This window comes from Sus scrofa, chromosome 14, assembly GCF_054392235.1.
Source record: "Sus scrofa isolate SSC_HxYL_T2T_F1_AM1 chromosome 14, Sscrofa_HxYL_maternal_Yorkshire_Landrace_v2.0, whole genome shotgun sequence".
Lineage (NCBI taxonomy): Eukaryota > Metazoa > Chordata > Mammalia > Artiodactyla > Suidae > Sus > Sus scrofa.
This window is the reverse complement of record NC_139396.1, coordinates 134070702-134089168: the sequence shown is the minus strand read 5'-3', so window position 1 is coordinate 134089168 and position 18467 is coordinate 134070702. Positions and strand designations below refer to the sequence as shown.

General features: G+C 47.0%; 2 protein-coding genes across 9 annotated transcripts in view; both read left to right on the top strand.

The window, feature by feature from the left end:
* Positions 1–9923, top strand: part of PKD2L1 (polycystin 2 like 1, transient receptor potential cation channel) — a 187292-nt gene extending 177369 nt beyond the window's left edge. For 3 of the 7 annotated variants that reach the window (XM_084995148.1, XM_084995149.1, XM_084995151.1), the window contains 13 exons: positions 1502–1629; positions 2482–2735; positions 3369–3593; positions 3762–3990; positions 4653–4823; positions 5000–5181; positions 5483–5603; positions 6436–6534; positions 6747–6868; positions 7373–7499; positions 8268–8386; positions 8630–8753; positions 9063–9391. In XM_084995148.1, coding sequence (XP_084851274.1) covers positions 1502–1629; positions 2482–2735; positions 3369–3593; positions 3762–3990; positions 4653–4823; positions 5000–5181; positions 5483–5603; positions 6436–6534; positions 6747–6868; positions 7373–7499; positions 8268–8386; positions 8630–8753; positions 9063–9236 — 2075 coding nt within the window. In that variant the 3' untranslated portion in view covers positions 9237–9391. Of the gene's footprint in view, positions 1–1501; positions 1630–2481; positions 2736–3368; positions 3594–3761; positions 3991–4652; positions 4824–4999; positions 5182–5482; positions 5604–6435; positions 6535–6746; positions 6869–7372; positions 7500–8267; positions 8387–8629; positions 8754–9062 lie in introns of all 7 variants that reach the window. The other 4 variants (XM_084995150.1, XM_001927121.5, XR_014826750.1 and 1 more) reach the window with 3 other exon arrangements.
* A 1203-nt stretch (positions 9924–11126) lies between these two features.
* On the top strand, positions 11127–17661 carry BLOC1S2 (biogenesis of lysosomal organelles complex 1 subunit 2). Of its 2 annotated transcripts, XM_001929529.6 has the most exons (5): positions 11127–11200; positions 11572–11688; positions 13369–13488; positions 14970–15074; positions 16739–17661. In XM_001929529.6, the coding sequence occupies exons 1-5, from the start codon at positions 11146–11148 to the stop codon at positions 16768–16770; spliced, it is 429 nt and encodes a 142-aa protein (XP_001929564.3). In that variant the 5' UTR covers positions 11127–11145; the 3' UTR covers positions 16771–17661. The 2 variants fall into 2 exon arrangements, 1 of the variants encoding a protein (XP_001929564.3); XR_014826756.1 differs by lacking the exon at positions 16739–17661 and having other exon boundaries at positions 13369–13685; positions 14144–15074.
* Positions 17662–18467: the final 806 nt, after the last annotated feature.

The following is an 18467-nucleotide window of genomic DNA, read 5'->3' as shown; positions in this document are numbered from 1 at the left end:
AACATGTAGACATTATTAAAAACTTGATAGAATTATAGAGATTTTAAAGAAAAGACAAGGATCCATCCGTTCATATTGATACGCATAAATGAAGAAATGAATGAGGAAGAAGGGAAACTCTTCTTGAAGAGAATGCCAACTAATAAATGCAGAAGGAATGTGGAATGAGAAAAATCACAGCTTGACAACCTAACAGTAATGATCAGGCAAAAGTCATCAGTGGACATTAAAAGTAGTAGATGAAAGACTAATGATTAACAGGGTATCTGCATAGTTTCAAAGTATTTTCTCACAAAAGATGTATTGATTACAAAGAGAAAAAAAATAATTATATATTGAAGAAAGCTGGAAGACACTGCCTTAACGAGATCAAAATTGACATCACCTGGAGTTCCCGTCATGGCGCAGCGGAAACGAATCCAACTAGGAACCATGAGGTTGCAGGTTCGATCCCTGGCCTCACTCAGTGGGTTAAGGATCCGGCGTTGCCATGAGCTGTGGTGTAGGTTGCAGACGCAGCTCTGATCCCTCGTTGCTGTGGCTGTGGCGTTGGCTGGTGGCAACAGCTCCCATTAGACCCCTAGCCTGGGAATCTCCATATGCTAAGGGTATGGCCCCCATTAGACAAAAAAAAAAAAAAAAAAAAAAAAAATTGACATCACCAGTAATGATACAATGAGACAATTTGTGCCTCCCAATAAGATATACTGAAAAGGACACAATCTTACTTCTTTGGTATTCCTGACCAAAATGCATACCCTGAATTTAAACAGAAGAAAACATCAGACAAATCCAAATTGAGGGGAAATCTATAGAGTTAATGGCTTATACTCTTCAAATTATGCCTTTTAATCAGAAAAACTTAAAGCTTCCCTTGACAGCCCCACTTTAGACTGGATGTGTGTTAGGGTGGTTGGGGGGAGATCTAGTTCTTCAGGACAAAGGCCACCTTATTTTTGATCTGAGGATACTCTGAGTCCCTCTCTCAGGATGCACCAGGGCCAGCATCCTACTTCCATGGTTGCAAGAGGCACTGACTAAGGTACCGGAGACCACATCTCCATTCCAAGGTTTTGGCCAAGGCCCTGGTGTACTCTAGAATTTGGAGGCACTTTCCCAAGGGCATAGATATAGGGCAAATAAAAGGAAGCCCTACCTCATGCAGAAGGTAGAAATTTCTTTGTTCTGGGAAGCAGGAATTAAGCTGGTTCAAAAAGAGAAAAGTGACTATTCAGAATGACAATGCCAAGAGGCAATTACTGAGCGGAGTTCAGTCTTTCTGAGAGGAGTTAGAAGAAGAGGAGGAGCCCCTGTAACCACAACTCTTCACTACTCCATTCCCTGGTTTTCTCAGTGGCACTGTCAGCCTCCTATGCCAACTCTAGGGGATAGGTCCCCACGAGGTAGTATCTCTGGTCCCAGAGCAATGGCTTCCCTGTCTCCTCTGGATAATGGAGACGGGAACAGTATTTGGGACACAGCCTCTTGGGTTGGTTTCTAGTGACCTATGGAATGACAAGCTCCAGTGCCTATTACTACACCAAAGTCATGTCTGAGCTCTTCTTACATACCCCGTCGGACACTGGTGTCTCCTTCCAAACCATCGGCAGCATGGCGGACTTCTGGGATGTGAGTATGAGATCACCCCTACTTCTCCCCTCTACTTCTCGTTGGCCTACAGCCTGAGGCTACAGGCCAGGGTTCCGAAATGGATAAGGCCATATCCAGAGGCCAGGTCCTTCCAGAATTGGGCTGGGTCAAAGGGCCGGGCAAGAATTAATAGGTCACATAGAGTTCAGGTGGTGAGAGGTTAGTGATCAGGATGATAATCAGAGAGATAAGTCAGTAGTTAAACTAATATTGAGTAAGCCAGATCTTCAAAATGTATTTTAAATAAAGAGTAAGGTCTTGGAATTCCCGTCATGGCTCAGTGGTTAATGAATCTGACTAGGAACCATGAGGTGGCGGGTTCCCTCTCTAGCCTCGCTCAGTGGGTTAAGGATCTGGCGTTGCAGTGAGCTGTGGTGTAGGTCGCAGATGCAGCTTGGATCCCGCGTTGCTGTGGCTATGATATAGGCCGGCGGCTACAGCTCCGATTAGACCCCCTAGCCTGAGAACCTCCATATGCCGCAGGTGCAGCCATAGAAAAAGACAAACAAACAAACAAAAAACAAAAAAAGGTAAGGCCAGAGTTCTCCTGTGGCACAACAGATTAAGGATCCAGGATTGTCACTGGTGTGGGTTGGGTCACTACTGTGGCATGAGTTTGATCCCTGGCCCAACAACTTCCACAGGACATGGGCGTGACCAAAAAACAAACAAAAAGAGTAAGACCACATCAGGTCAAGATCTGGCCAAGGTTCATGGGTCAGCTGAAGAGTCAACAGAAGCAGACCAGAGTCAGAGAGTGTGGGAAAAGGTCATTCTCAGGCTAGGGGTCAAGATGAGGCTGGGTCAGACCCAACCTAGCTTGTGATCTAGTTTGCCCAGGGCCCACTTCTGGACAGTTTGTATTGGACCAAATGGTACAACAACCAGAGCCTGGGGCATGGCTCCCACTCCTTCATCTACTATGAGAACCTGCTACTGGGAGTTCCAAGGTTGCGTCAGCTGAGGGTCCGCAATGACTCCTGCGTGGTGCATGAGGACTTCCGCGAGGACATTTTGAGCTGCTACGATGTCTACTCTCCAGACAAGGAAGAGCAGCTCCCCTTTGGGCTCTTCAATGGCACAGCGTGAGTGAGTCCCCCTACCACCCGTCACAGGGCTTGCCCCTCTGAGCCTGACACCATCCAAAGTTTGGGAACCACTTCCATTGAGCCTAAAGAGTCTTGGGGGCACTCAAGATTATCTCAGACATCTTGGTTTTACTTTTAGTTTCCTTGTCTCTAAAATGTGTATAGGAGTTCCCGTCGTGGCTCGGGGGTTAATGAACCTGAGTAGGAACCATGAGGTTGCGGGTTTGATCCCTGACCTCACTCAGTGAGTTACGGTTCTGGTGTTGCCTTGAGCTGTGGTGTAGGTTGCAGAGGCGGCTCGGATCCCTCGTTGCTGTGGCTCTGGTGTAGGCTGGTGGCTACAGCTCCAATTAGACCCCTAGCCTGGGAAACTCCATATACCACGGGAGCAGCCCAAGAAAAGGCAAAAACACAAAAAATAAAAAAATTAAAAAAAAATGTGGATAACATTTTCCCTCCCTTCTTAAAGGTATATTAAACAAGATAATATATGTAAAACAGATATTATATATGATACATACACAGAATATATATGAAACTGTAAAGCCCAGATAATCATAAGCTGCCTTGAGAGACCAGCTTTGGGACCTGGCTCAGACCTCTCTGCTCAGATGGCTTCTTCCATGACAGATGGACATACCACTCGCAGGATGAGTTGGGGGGCTCCTCTCACTGGGGTCGGCTCACAAGCTACAGTGGAGGTGGCTACTACCTGGACTTTCCAGGATCTCGACAGGCCAGTGCAGAGGCACTCCGGGACCTTCAGGAGGGCCTGTGGCTGGACAGGGGCACTCGGGTGGTCTTCGTCGACTTCTCGGTCTACAATGCCAACATCAATCTTTTCTGTGTTCTGAGGTGTGTCCCTTTTCCCTGCCTTCCCTCCATCCGCAGTTCCTTGTTCCCTTCTCCTCTGTTGGAGACCCTTTCCTAAACTTGTACCCTGTGGTAGTGGTAGGCAGGGGTGGGGACGGGAGGAACCATCCCAGTCCAGGCCCCATCAGACCTCTCTCCCTCCTCCCACAGGCTGGTGGTGGAGTTTCCAGCTACAGGAGGTGCCATCCCATCTTGGCAGATTCGCACAGTTAAGCTGATCCGCTATGTCAGCAACTGGGACTTCTTCATCATTGGCTGTGAGATCATCTTCTGCATCTTCATCTTCTACTATGTGGTAGAGGAGATCCTGGAGCTTCACATCCACCGGCTTCATTACCTCTGCAGCATCTGGAACATTCTAGACCTGGTGGTCATCTTGGTGAGGAACAGATACCTTTGACTTGGGACATAATGGGAGGTGGAGGGGGATCCACCCTGATAGGGGCTCAAGTTCTTCCTTTGAAGTCCCAAGTCCTCCTTGCGACTTCTGGTCAAATCACCGTAGCAGCTCCTTAAGCCAAAGGCTGATGTCCCCTTGGCTCAGCCCTGGAAAAATCCTGTCTTCATATTCCCCTCCCTCTGACCTGTGATCCAGGCCCTGCTCTTTTATTTATGTACTTGATATTATGTTCCCCTTCTGTCCCTTGCCTCTATGACCTGTCCCCTTGAAACTCCTACCTTTTCTCTCCTCTTCTGGTAACACTTTCTGCCTCTTTCTTTGTTTCCTTCCTATTAACAGGACACGTTAATTTCTGACAAAGGCTGGGAAGTAGGGGGGAAATAAAATTGTCTGACTCCATCCCCTCCTTTACAACCTACAAATTGACTAATAGCCCCAAAGCTTTCTCTTGGACTTTAAGAGATTCCCCAATCATCCTATCCTGTTCCCTTTGAACCTGAGATAGTCAACAACTCAGTAGGGAAGGATACGATTTTTTTCCCCACCTGTCTTACCCACCCCAGCTCTCCCCTGGGACCCTATTGTTGAACATCCCTTGAGATCCTCTTGACTCTTTGACACCCTGACCCCTGTGATGACAGCTCTCCGTTACGGCTGTGGGCTTCCACATATTCCGAACTCTCGAGGTGAATCGGCTGATAGGGAAGCTCCTACAGCAGCCAAACACATATGCTGACTTCGAGTTCCTTGCCTTCTGGCAGACACAGTACAACAACATGAATGCCGTCAACCTCTTCTTTGCCTGGATCAAGGTACCCTGGGACTCCTCACCCCAGGAATGCCTCAGGGCATCCATTCTCCCTTCCTCAGTACTTGTCTCATTTTCCTTGTCTGGTCTGGCAACTCCTATGGCCTCCGTAGGCTCCTAGACTATTCAAAGCTTTTCTCTTTTCTTCTTTTACCACTTGGTTCAACATGGCCCTTCCAGATATTCAAGTACATCAGCTTCAACAAGACCATGACCCAGCTCTCCTCCACACTGGCCCGCTGTGCCAAGGATATCCTGGGCTTTGCTGTCATGTTCTTCATCGTGTTTTTCGCCTATGCCCAGTTGGGCTACCTGCTTTTCGGGACCCAAGTGGAAAACTTTAGCACTTTCATCAAGTGCATGTGGGTGTTCCGCCCCCTTCACTCCTCCCTGGCCCCTCACCCTCCAGCTTTATGGGTGTATGTATCCTTGAGGCAGTTGGGTATTTGTGTGGGGGTGGTGTCTGTGCTTAAAGCATCAGTGTGAGTCTCCAGAAGCCTTGATGTATATTCTCAGTATTTCTGCACCTCGTTATGTCTCTATCAGATTGGGTTGGAGGTGCGGTGAGGGGTCTGAGTTCACCGAAGAGCAGTAAGGAAGAAAGTGGGATGGGGTCAGGGTTATGGTTGGGCTGTGGGTGAAGCCCAGACCCTGGTCTTTCAGCTTCACTCAGTTCCGGATCATCCTCGGGGACTTTGACTACAATGCTATCGACAATGCCAACCGCATCCTGGGACCTGCCTACTTTGTCACCTACGTCTTCTTCGTCTTCTTTGTGCTCCTGGTGAGGGTGGGGATTGGGGAACCTGAAGGGTAGAGTTGTGGATGGGCTGCAGGGTAGGGTTTTTCCCCCATTCCATGTTCTGCACTCATGGTTATGATGGGTTTCTCAAATCAAGGATGGAGAGGTGGAGAAGGGAAGAGCTTCTGGATCTTCTGAGAGCTGGCTCCTGTGTGGTCAGCACAGTTAGGCAGTTTGCAGAGTATAAGGGAATCTGCAGGCTCCCTCACTAAAATCAAATGCTCATCCTCCAAGGATGGAAAGAGAAGGAAGAGTGCCTCATGAGAAGGGATTGCCCCTGGAAGCTTCTCTGACTATTCTCTAAGACTCCCCTTCCTCTGGGAATCACTGTTTCTCCTACTGCTGCTTTGTGTTGCTCTCTTTCCCTGCCAGCCATGAAAGATACGATTTGTTTTCATTAGAAACTCCAGCAGGTTTCTGTATTTGATCAGTGGATGGGGATACAGAGATGGATTAGAGCTAGATGGTAAAGAGAGCACAATTTTACTTTGACCTTGAAAAGTTTCTGGCTGCAGTGATTGGTGGACCCTTATATGGAGCAGGACTATGGCCTATGTTGGGATTTGTGGTCAGGTTACTGCAGCAATTGAGTGGAGACACCAGGTTGATGAGGGGGCGTGACCCACCCATAATAGAATTGTGCTGAAAGGCTGGCCTCTGGGGTCTCTGAGATGTGGGGATTAGTGGGCTGCAGAGTTGGGTTTGAAAACATTTGCCCTTGTAGAACATGTGTCTGGGACGTTATATGGTGAGTGGGCGCATTGTTGTTAATGGGTCTGGGAGTGAGGACCCAGGTCCCTGTCTTATCCTCTAGAACATGTTCCTGGCCATCATCAATGACACATATTCAGAGGTCAAAGAGGAGTTGGCTGGACAGAAGGATGAGCTACAGCTTTCTGATCTCCTGAAACAGGTGACTATTCAGTCTCTTTGAGTTGCACATCTGCATTGGGGCCCAGGTCCGAGGCTCTGTGTCCTGCTCTGCACCTGACTGGTTAGGGGCCTGTGCCCTTGCATGCCTTTGACTTATCCCTGGGATCCTGTCACCCTGTGGGTGGGGGTGGGGGTGGGGGCAAGAGATGAAGAGACTGTGGGAACTGGTGCCTGTTTCCTTTCCCCCTCCAGGGCTACAACAAGACCCTGCTGAGGCTGCGTCTGAGGAAGGAGCGGGTTTCAGATGTGCAGAAGGTCCTTCAGAGTGGGAAGCAGGAAATCCAGTTTGAGGACTTCACTAATACTTTGAGGGAGTGAGCAACCAGAGAGACAGCCTTCTCTGATATTGGTCTATAGGTCCTTGAACCTCAACCATGCCCCCTTTGCCTATAAACCTCTGATCTTGGACTGTGGACCTTTGAGCTTGGTTTATAGGCTTTTTTCGTTTGTTTGTTTTTTTGCTTTTTAGAGCCTCCCCCATGGCATATGGAAGTTCCCTGGCTAGGTGTTCCCAGGCTACAGCTGCCAGCCTACACCACGGGCATAGAAATGCTGGATTCTTAACCTTCTGAGTGAGGCCAGGGATTGAATCTACATCCTCAAAGATACTAGTTAGGTTCATTACCACTGAGCCACAATGGGAACTCCTCAGGCTATTTCTTGGGGGTGTCAAATTGCTAGACCTTGGAGACCCTGGCTTTCCAATGTGGCCCCCTCCTTCCCTAGAGAGCAAGACTCTTGTTAGAGTGTGGCAAAAAAGAGTGGGGAGATCACAGGATGGCCGGTCAGAATTCATTTCATCACCCTGTTCTCCTCAGGCTGGGACACACAGAGCATGAGATCATGGAGCTCACAGCTGCCTTTACCAGGTTTGACCAAGATGGGAATCGCATTCTAGATGAGAAGGAGCAGGAACAAATGCAACAGGATCTGGAGGAGAAGAGGGTGAGCCCAACTGGCGGGTGGAGAGGCTGTAAGGAAACTGCTCACCCTCCCCTGCCAGCACACCTGGATCACAAACCCAAGCTGAAAATCCTCTGATAAATGGGTGGGAAAGAACTCTCTAGAACAGAGAGTTCTAACTATTGCACCATAGAACAGCCAGGAGGGCTTCTAAAAATCCTCATGTTCAGGACACACTCTAGACCAGAATCTCTGGGGAGTTGGGGCCAAGCCATCAAGTCCTTTTTAAAGCTCCCCAGGTGACGCCGGTGCATGGCCCGGGTTGATCACCATTGCTCTAAAAACCCAGTCTTAGGAAGAAAAGGACCAGTTTCCCAAGAATCCCTGATGATTCCTTCTGAGTACTTGCCTTCTTCTTGGGGTTCTCAAACCCCAGTCCTTAGCTTCCCCTGCTCTATCTGCTCCATCCCTATCCAGGGTAGACCAAAAGTCCAAAGGCAAAAGGAACAGTGCCAGGACTCTGCCCCTCCTCTCTCAAATGGAATTGGCTTCTACTGAGCACCTTATTCATCTGTGCTTCAAGGAGCTTGCGTTTTGTTCCTTGGGGAGGTGATTCTCTCCCAAAGGTTAGGCCAGCTTTGTGTCCAGCACCACCACTCTGATTCAGTTGTCTCCAGAGTTTGAGAGGGAAGGGGAATAGCAAGAACTGGAGCCCAAGACCTTGTCCTGATAGCCCACTAGAACAGGTGATGGAGAAGAGCTGATGGCTTCCTAGATCTTCTGCTCTCTGACCTCTGACTTTCTGAGCAGGTGGCCCTCGACACTGAGATTGAGAACCTGGGCCGGTCCATTGAGAGTAACCCACCAGGCGAGCTGAGTCCAGAGACCGCCAAAGCAGGTGGCTGGATTTCAGGAGAAGAATTCTACATGTACGTGCAGCTCCAGGGCTGACTGTGTTTATGATATCTGACCTTGAGTTTTTTTCCACAACCTTCCAATTCCCTGTCTTATCCCAGGGAAAACCCTGCCCCCCTTTAATTCTCCCTACAAGGCTGGACCTTACCTTCCTTGTTCCCATCCAGAAACACACTGTTCTGTACCCCCTACCCCTGGAAACCTAGCCCTCCAGACACATATTTCTGCCCCCTTGGTCTCTCGCAAATCCTGCACAGGCTCACAAGGAGAGTTTTGCAGCTGGAGACTGTCCTCGAAGGAGTCATGTCCCAGGTTGATGCCGTGGGCTCAAAGCTGAAGATGCTGGAGAGGAGGGGGCAGCTGGCTCCCTCTCCAGGCATGGTGAGTGGTCCTTTATTGGGCTCCTTTTTGGCTCCGCACGGCTGGACTCTACCATCTTTTCCACTCAGTGGGTAGAGGCAAAACATTTTTGAAAGACCAATGTTTTCAGGCTCCCACGTTTGCGCTAGTCACTGTATCAGCCAAGGTGGGAGGTGGGAGGTGGAGGGAAGACCTGAGGTTGGTTGCTCTGGCCTGAGGGCTGCCTTGGTCTCTAGGAGATGGTCTGGGGTTGGAGAAACAGATCCAAGTACAAGGAAAGTGGGACACAAACTCCTCCTTCAAGTGACCTGTCTCTTTTTCTTCTAACAGGGGGAAGAAAGCATTTGGGAGCAGCTGCAGGCAGCCACATCCGTGACTCCAGACCCCTGGGAACTCCAGGGCAGGCAGGAAGGTGGTGGGGGAGGGGTCCTAAAGCATCAGACAGCAGGCTCCTCTCTCACTGCCTCCCCAGAAGCCCCCTTGGCACATGCCCTACGCTTCTAGGGCAACAGGTCCCACCACTGCTGCTGCAGAGGCCCACCCTGTGCCTGGCCTTTTGAGCTGTGTTTCTGTGTGTAGCTGTGTAGCTCTTTGAAATAGTTCCCACTGGGCCTCTCACTCCCTGTGCTCTGAGCTCTGTTGTGATGATTAAAAAAAAAGAAGAAGAAGAAGTAAAGAAAGGGAGGGTAATGACTTTTCTAAGATCTGGATAGACATGCTTTGTGAAAAAAATACAGCTAAGAGAATAGCTGTATCTAGATGGCATCCTACTTGCCAATGAGTCTTTTCCTCTGTACATCTGGAGATGGGCTGCTGCACCCTTGAGGTTCGTGTCTTCCTCATAGGGTTTCCCTGTGAAAGAGAAGGGGGAGCCAGAGAGGAGAGGAGACTTTCTCCATGGGAAGACTACAGTGTTGCCGAGGCTCTGGAGCGATAACCTCCCCCAGCCTTCCCCAACAAAGTCCACGAAGGCTCAGTGAAAGAGCCTGCCTCCGTGCATGCTACTGAACACCGAGGGGGCTGTAAACCAGGACAGAGATGGAGCATGAGGAGAATCCAGCAAAGAAATAACCTCAGGATTCTGAGATCTTTGGATGAAATGTGGGGGAGCTGACTCTGTCCTTCCATAGGACAATGTGGGGACACGTCACAAACCTGTTGCTTATCAATAAAAATCCTTAGGAAAACTAAGACTTTGCACTTGTTTCTGGGAATGCAGGGGGAAGAAGAGGGGCTGGAACTGTGAGCCATCCTTGTACTTGGGCTGGAGAAAGCTCATCCCTGCTGGGCGGTGACATCGTGAAGAAGATGGGCTGTCCCAGGGGTCCTGAAATACAAATTTCTGGCTCATAGGAATGGTTTGAAATGGTTGGCACTGTGACTGTATCATTAGAGAGAGTGGAGACAGTGGCCTAAGGAGACCTGGTCCTCAGAGGGAAGAGAGTAAGGGGTATGTGTGTGTGTTTGTGTGCCCGCACATGCTTTAGGGTGTGGGTCGTGGGAGAATGCCGATGGAGGATAACTAGGGATAAGACAAACCCCCCCACACAAAGATTTCAGGGTATAGGGCTGTATCCCAAGAGCTGCTATATATCTCTTCTCTCTTCCCTTGTGACCTCTATCCCTCCCTCATTTTGCACCTTCCATTGCTTCTCAGTCTCTTTTTTTCATCAATTCCTTTCACCTGCTTCTGTCAAATACAGGAGTTCTCCCATCCTATCAAATATACTCTGTACATTCAAGAGTCTTGTCAACAGCTGAATGCAATCAAGATAACCAGAGTATATCCTCAGCCCTAGAAAAGTTATCTCAGCTTTCTTCAAGAAAGGCTGTATCAACTGAAGAGAAGTGGGTGCCAGCCTGCAGTTTGAGAAAAAAAGTCCAACGAGTTGACGTTAATCTGGGACATTGGAAGAGAGAGTATTTCGGCTCAGGGATCATGCCTACAGGTTTCCCTGGATAAGACTATCTTCAGAAGCATGGATTTCCTGAGCAGTCAGTCTTTCAGCCACTAAAACCAGCTGGGTAAGGATTCTCTGCGTAGGGGCTGACTCGTCTCCGTCACTTCAGCCAGCAGGCCACTCTGGGCTCGATCCACCCCATTAGGTCTTGGGTCTTCCTAGACTAGTTAGTGATCCCTCCGCCAGTGGCCACAGGATTGGGCGCATCCTTTGTTTCACACGTCGGGCTCTTGACTACGGATTGACTCACGAAAGCCTTTTTTAGTCTCAATTTCGGCTTAGTGTTTACGCCCTAAGCTTACATTCTCTTACTGCTCATTACCCTTTCACCTGCGGTACAATTTAGCCCAGAGGCTCGGGATCCCAGGGCAACGAACCCAGGGCAGGGAGGGCGGGGCACGCCCGGCACGCATGCGCAGGCACCCGAGAACCGGAAGCAACTCCTGCAGGGCATGGCGGCGGCGGCAGAGGGGGTTCCCGGGGCTCACCGAGAGGAGCCCGTTCGAGGTATGTGGAGTGAATGGGGAGGAAGTGTCCTGTGAAAGGGCTGAGGCTCCGGGTACGGACCTGGAATCCCGGAGCTCACCTGACGGGAGCAGGCAGGTCGGAGAGGCGCTTCTGTGTGTGCGTGTGTTTGTTCTGTCAGGGCGAATGAGAAGCTTCGGCCGCGGGATCGAGTGTGAACTGAGGTCAGTGCAAGGGAGCAGAGTTGGCATGTCAGGTGGGGCAAGGACGAGGCGAGGTACCTGAAATTATGGTACATGGAGAATGGAGCCGCTGTGATGGAAGGACAAGTGGAGGTGTGTGGGGAGAGCCTGCTTCGGCTGGATTAGGACCGGGTGTAGGGCGGGGCCCTTACTCATTCTCCTTTGATCCAGATGATGCCGCGGTGGAGACTGCTGAGGAAGCAAAGGAGCCCGCTGAGGCTGACATCAATGAGCTCTGCCGGGACATGTTCTCTAAAATGGCAACTTACCTGACTGGGGAACTGACGGGTGAGGCGGGAACTGGGTTGATTCGGGTAGTGCCGGGCACCACTTGCTGGAGCTGGGGTTTGGAGCAGGTAGACCTGTGAGGTGCCTTAGCAGCATCAGTCTGTGGCTCCCTCCCTAAACCCACACACCCTGAAACAATCCTGTTGCAAGTTTGGGGAGGTCATGAATGGGTAACAAAGAAGCCCAAGTCTACTGACATCAACTGCCTGTCTTTTTGCCTCACTTCTAGATTTCTCTGTGCCTTAGTGTCTTCTCAAGAGGTAAACGTATTCCTATTCTTGCCAAGACAACTCCTCCTGCTGTGCTCTTGGTCCCAAATCCTTCTACCTCATTAGGGCCTCTCTTCATCATTTCCTTTCCCTTGCTTTTCCACACTCTATCCCGGCACCTTCCTCTCTATCTAGAAACATATTCAGGTTTCCTCCAGCCCCAAAGCACTCTATTTGACACCCCACATCATTTGCTCAGTAAAGCAAAGGAGCGTCACAGCTAACCCTTTCGAAAGAGTAGCCTACATTCACTGCTTCCTCCTTGTCACCATTCACTCATGTAAACCCTTCCGGTCTGGTCTCTGCTCCCACCATTCAGAGAAATTACATGCCCCAAGACCATCATACCCCTTAACTATCAGCTCCTAACCACCAAATCTATGGCTTTTTCTCAGTTACTATCCTCCTGGACCTCCGTAGTATCTGACAGGCAGTTGATGTCAGTAGACTTGGCTTTTGGGAAAGTTGGAGTAGGGGCTATTTGCTTTGTATAGGGATTGGGAAGGGAAATGAGGATGTGAGAAGCAGGCAAATGGTTTGAAAAAGTCAGTGCATAAAATGCAATGTTGGGAGTTCCTGTTGTGGCTCAGTGATAACGAACCCAACTAGTATCCATGAGGACGAGGGTTTGATCCCTGGCCTCACTCAGTGGATTGGGAATCTGGTGTTGCCATGAGCTGTGGTGTAGGTTGCAGAGAAGGCTCAGATCTCTCATTGCTGTGGCTGTGGCTTAGTCAGGCAGGCTATAGCTCTGATTTGACCCCTAGCCTGAGAACTTCCATGTGCTGCAGGTGCAGCCCTAAAAAGAAAAAAAAAAAAATGCAATGTTGAATCAAGTAATAAATGAGTTACTAAGATGTGTTGAGTTCCTAGTTGATTTTATATATATATTTTGATATATATGTATTTATGCTGCAGTCTGCCAAACTGTATGTTTTCATGTTGTAGAGGTACCAGGACTGTTTCATTTCCTTTTTCTTGGTACTTGAGTTTATCATTTCCCTTTCTAACTAAGATCCTGAACTTCTGGATTTTATTTGGTTTAAGTAGTTTGCTGATTGTTGCCTGAGTTTCTACTTAGATATTCATAGTCCACAGGCTGAGTATAAATGTCATAGATCAAAAGTGGCCTGCTTGGAGTTCCCTGGTAGCCTACTGGTTAAAGGATTGGGTGTTTTTACTGCTGTGGCATCGGTAACTGCCATGGCATGGGTTTGATCCCTGGCCTGGGAATTTTTTTATGCTGAGGGTGTAGCCAAAAAAAAAAAAAAAAAAAGAAAAAAAAAGGAGGGAGGGCCCCTTTCTTTGACATTCCCCAGGTCCTGCCTTGAACTACTATTTAGTAGTTAATTCCACATTCCAATGATATAAACACATCTTAAAGGCATCACATCTTCTGTTTGTTTTAAAGCCACCAGTGAAGACTATAAGCTCCTGGAAAATATGAATAAGCTTACCAGTTTGAAGTATCTTGAAATGAAAGATATTGCTATAAACATAAGTAGAAACTTAAAGGACTTAAACCAGAAGTGTAAGTAATAATTTTTACAATTAAATGTATTTGTATTTAATGTTTTTTTGTGCTTAGGGAAGTGGAGAAGGGAAGGGAATATGGCCCCTGTCCCCAGAGAGCTCATTTTCTAAAAGTGAATTACAAAGTTAGGATGAATTTTTTCTGGAGTTCTCGTCATGGCTCAGTGGTTAATGAATCTGACTGGAAACCATGAGGTTGCAGGTTTGATCCCTGCCCTTGCTCAGTGGGTTAAGGATCCGGCATTGCCGTGAGCTGTGGTGTAGGTTGCAGACACAGTTTGGATCCCGCATTGCTGTGGCTCTGGTGTAGGCCGGCGGCTACAGCTCCGAATCGACCCCTGGCCTGGAAACCTCCATATGCTGCGTATGTGGCCCTAGAAAAGGCAAAGAGACAAAAAAAAAAAAAGGATGAATTTTTTTTCATTCTGAGCATTAGTGTGCTTTGCTGGTGTGGCTATTTTTACCTCTTCTTTTTTTTTTGTCTTTTTGCTATTTCTTGGGCTGCTCCCGCTGCATATGGAGATTCCCAGGCTAGGGGTCGAATTGGAGCCGTAGCAACCAGCCTACATCAGAGCCACAGCAATGTGGGATCCGAGCCGCGTCTGCAACCTGCACCACAGCTCACGGCAACGCCGGATCGTTAACCCACTGAGCAAGGCCAGGGACCGAACCCGAAACCTCATGGTTCCTAGTCGGATTCGTTAACCACTGCACCATAACGGGAACTCCTATTTTTACTTCTGAATCTTGATTTGATCAGTATATTCCTGGAAAAATGGGGCAAAGGAAAGGTGGCCAGATTCTAGCGAATTAATTTAACAATGAAATCCAGGGGTTCCCCTCGTGGCTCAGTGGTTAATGAACTTGACTAGCATCCATGAGGACGTGGGTTAGATCCCTGGCTTCAATCAGTGGGTTAAGGATCCCGCGTTGCTGTGAGCTGTGGTGTAGGTCACAGACTGAGTTGCTGTGGCTGTGGTGTAGGCTGGCGGCTACAGCTCCAATTCGACCCCTAGTCTGGGAACCTACGTGTGCTGCGGTGCGGCCTTCAAAAGACAAAACGAAAAACAAAACCAATGAAATCCATAAAGGACTACTCGGTAGCAGAAAGCCAGAACATCTATAAATGGCAAAATGCTACTTTAGACTGGTAGAGTATATTTTTACATCGACTTGCATTTCTGTTCCCTATCTTTTGAACTCTCTTTCTTGGTCTGGAAAGATTACTTGAGGAGCAGGAATTTAAAAGAAGAAAACTGGTAGATAAGAGAGATATAACTTTGTCTAGGTCACAGTTGTGCCTGATAAGCTAACTCTACCAGTCTTCTAAGGCATTGCCCTGCTGGTGATCAAAATCATGTCACTCCACCTACTCTGTCTAAGGCAGAGCTGGAGAGACACTAGCGTTCTTACTTTCCACTCTTTTCTGCACTCCTTGTTGATGCCAGATAAACCCGTGGTCTATCTTTGTTTTTAAAGATGCTGGACTGCAGCCTTATCTGGATCAGATCAATGTAATTGAGGAGCAGGTAGCAGCTCTTGAGCAGGCAGCCTACAAGTTGGATGCGTATTCAAAAAAACTGGGTAACCATTTTTACTTCTGTTTTGATTTGATAAAAGTACCCTCCTGCCAATATGACCTTATCTAATATGGTAGGTAACGTTTATGGTGTGCGTACAGTGTCTCTTTTAATCTTCACAAAACCTCTTGAGAGTAACTTTTTATTCGTATTGGTAATAAAATAACGTTTCCTGAGTACTTAGCAATATATCAGGCACCGTTCTTAGTTCTTTGCATCTATTATGTTTTTTTATCGTTTTATCCTTTAATCTGTGAGGTAAGTACATGATTTTTATCCCCATTCTATAGAAGAGGAAACTGGTTGAAGGGGTTATAATTTGCTTAAGGACACAAAGCTAGTATATGGAAGAGCCATATTCCAAACTAGGTCTGATTGACTACAAAGCTCTAGCTCTTAAATGTGGTTCAGCAGGCTAAAAACATCTTTAATAATGCAGATATATGTCTTAAAAAAAACAGAATAGGAGTTCCTTTCATGGCTCATCAGAGATGAATCTGACTAGCATCCATGAGGAAAAAGGTTTGATCCCTGGCCTCGCTCAGTGGGTTGAGGAGCGGGCATTGCTGTGAGTTGTGGTGTAGGTTGCAGATGCGGCTCAGATCTGGCTTTGTGGCTATGGTGTAGGCTGGAAGCCACAGCTCCAATTCGACCCCTAGCCCGGGAACCTTCATGTGCTGCAGGTGCAGCCCTAAAAAGACAAAACAAAAACAAAACAAAACAGAATAGTTGAGAGAGTTCCTTGGCAGCCTATTGGTCAAGGATCCAGCATTGTCACTGCTGTGACTTGGATTGCTGCTGTGGCACAGGTTCAATCCCTGGCCTGGAAACTTACACATACTATAGGTGCAGCCATAAAAAAATAAATAATAATGCAGTTGTTTTTAACCTAGATATATTTTACAGATTATTTTATTTTTACCATTGACAGTTATTGACAATGTACAGTCAAGAGATTGGTTTGTAGCAGACTGAGATTTGACATGGGTGGTAGTTAATAATTTCCTTGTCCACAGTTAAATTCACTGAATGATGACTACAACTAAATTTACTAATGGTGAAGGCATTGTACCAGATGCTTTCAAGTTTTTGAGGAAAAAGGGAATCGATAACATTAAGAGATTTTTTGATAGTATTTTAAATTTCTGTGTCTTTCAGAATTGTTTTTCCTAGAGTGAGGGATATGAATAAGAGGATAAAAGGTGAAACATATACTCTTGAGAGTTCTAGTCTGGCTCCCAGAGGGTACCTGGGATAGAGGCTTGAGAGGCAATTTCCTGTGCTTTGAAAGGCACCTAGTGGTTCAAGTGCCAGTAGACCTGCTTAATCCTGGTGGAGCCTCTGAGCAGGTACTGGTGACAAGGTTAGAACTTAGGGAACTTGTTAACACAAGTTCTCAGTTCTGTGTGTGTATATTTGACTCCTTAAGTTGTGCACACTGATCATAATTGGACAGATACACAAATATCTGTCTTTAGCTACTATGATGGTTAACCTTTGTGGTATGCCTGTAATTTGGATACAATTTGGACAGCTAGGAAGACTGAAATTATTAGATTGTTTAAAAATATCTACATTTTGGAATTTGCCTAGAAATGCTAACTAAAAAGTATCTTTGTAAGAGCCAATTTTAAAAGATATAACTTTCTCTCCCTCTCCCTCCTGCAGAAGCCAAGTATAAGAAGCTGGAGAAGCGATGAAAAACTTACTCCTGAGGGACAGTCTTTTTTAATATGGGAAGAATGTTTTATAAGACCTGAATCCTAAGGCCGATGAATTGTCAGAACTCCTTAAAAGGCAACTGTGTGTTTGTCCTAGAAAACATCACAACATTGGAGTAAACTGGAGAACTGTGGCTGCTCCTGAACTTCTGTTGAGGCAGAATCCCTCAGAATCTCACACTTATAACTCCTTACCTTTTACTTGAATGTCTCATCATCCATTCAGGACAGAGTCAAAGTTTGGGATAAACCTGGCCTTGCCAATAGGATCAAATGAGAGGACCTATTTTCCCTGGTAGTTGTTGTACACTGTATTATTTTCTTAAATGATTGGTTTTGAATTACCTTATAAATGGTTGTTTTTCCCTATTAAGGATGCTAATGTATTGCTAACAAGAGCCTAAATTAAAAAAGGAAAACAAAACAGTCCTTTTTTTTTTTTTTTTGGCCATGCCCTGTGGCATGTGGAAGTTCCCAGGCCAAAGACTGAACCTGTACCACAGCAGCAACCTGAGCCACTGCAGTGACAATGCTGGATCCTTAACCCACTAATCCACAAGGGAATTCCAAAATAGTCTTATTCTTAACAGTTTGTCACCTTGTGAATGTTGGTAATTTTCCATAATGTTGCAAAGAACAGAAAAATCTTAAAACAATTTCAGGCCAAGTCATCTTGACTGAGCAGGGACAGTGAAAGGAGTGTTGTGAGAGCTTGGTATATGCAGTGGGCCCCCCCTGCCTCTTCTCTGCACTTTTGCCTGGGGATGGATGACACCTTTACATGTGCTCCCTTTTGTGTGTATGTGTTAGGTGGGGAGGTAGGGCTGCCAGTTGGGCTGCTGCTCATTAAATAAACGGTTTTATAAAATATCTTCCTGCTTGTGTCTGTAGAATCAGGGGAGCTCCTGTGGACCTGATTGGCTTCGTTTCAGATTAAAGATGTCAGTGGATGGAGGATACCGACTGACCAGTCTAATTTGGAAGATAGGCAACCATATCCAGAGTTGGGTGTTAGCAGTTAGGGAGGTGCCCGAGGTCCCCAATTCCATCTCTGAAAGAGTTCTTAACTTTGTTTCTGTCATTTCCTACCAGTTATGTTCTAGCCCACCATCCTTTATTCTCTGCTTCTCTGCCTGTCGCTATGGTCTTTTCTCATCATAACTATCCTTCCAACCCTCTGTCCACACTGACAGACCTATCTTTCTAAAATGTAAACTGGCCACATTACTCCCACCGCTTAGAATCCTTTCATGATGAATAAATAAATAAGAAAAAAAAGAATCTTTTCATGATTTCTGATGGCCTCTTTGAAAAAGCCAGACTTTTTTAAAACTTAGAAACCATAATTTTAATAAATATTTCATATTGCTTTCTTTTTTCTGAGGATGGACTAGTCTACTGTAATTCCCTTTGTTTCTTTCTTTTTTTATTTGCAGCACCACCTGTGCCATATGGAAGTTCCCAGGCTAGGGGTTGAATCAGAGCTCCAGCTGTGGCCTACGCCATAGCCACAACAATGCAGGAGCTGAGCCACACCTATGACCTACACTGCAGCCTGTGGTAATGCCAGATCCTTAACCCACTGAGGGAGGCTGGGATTGAGTTTACATCCTCATGGATAATAGTTGGGTTCTTAACCTGCTGAGCCACAAAGGGAACTCCCTCTTTCTTTCTTT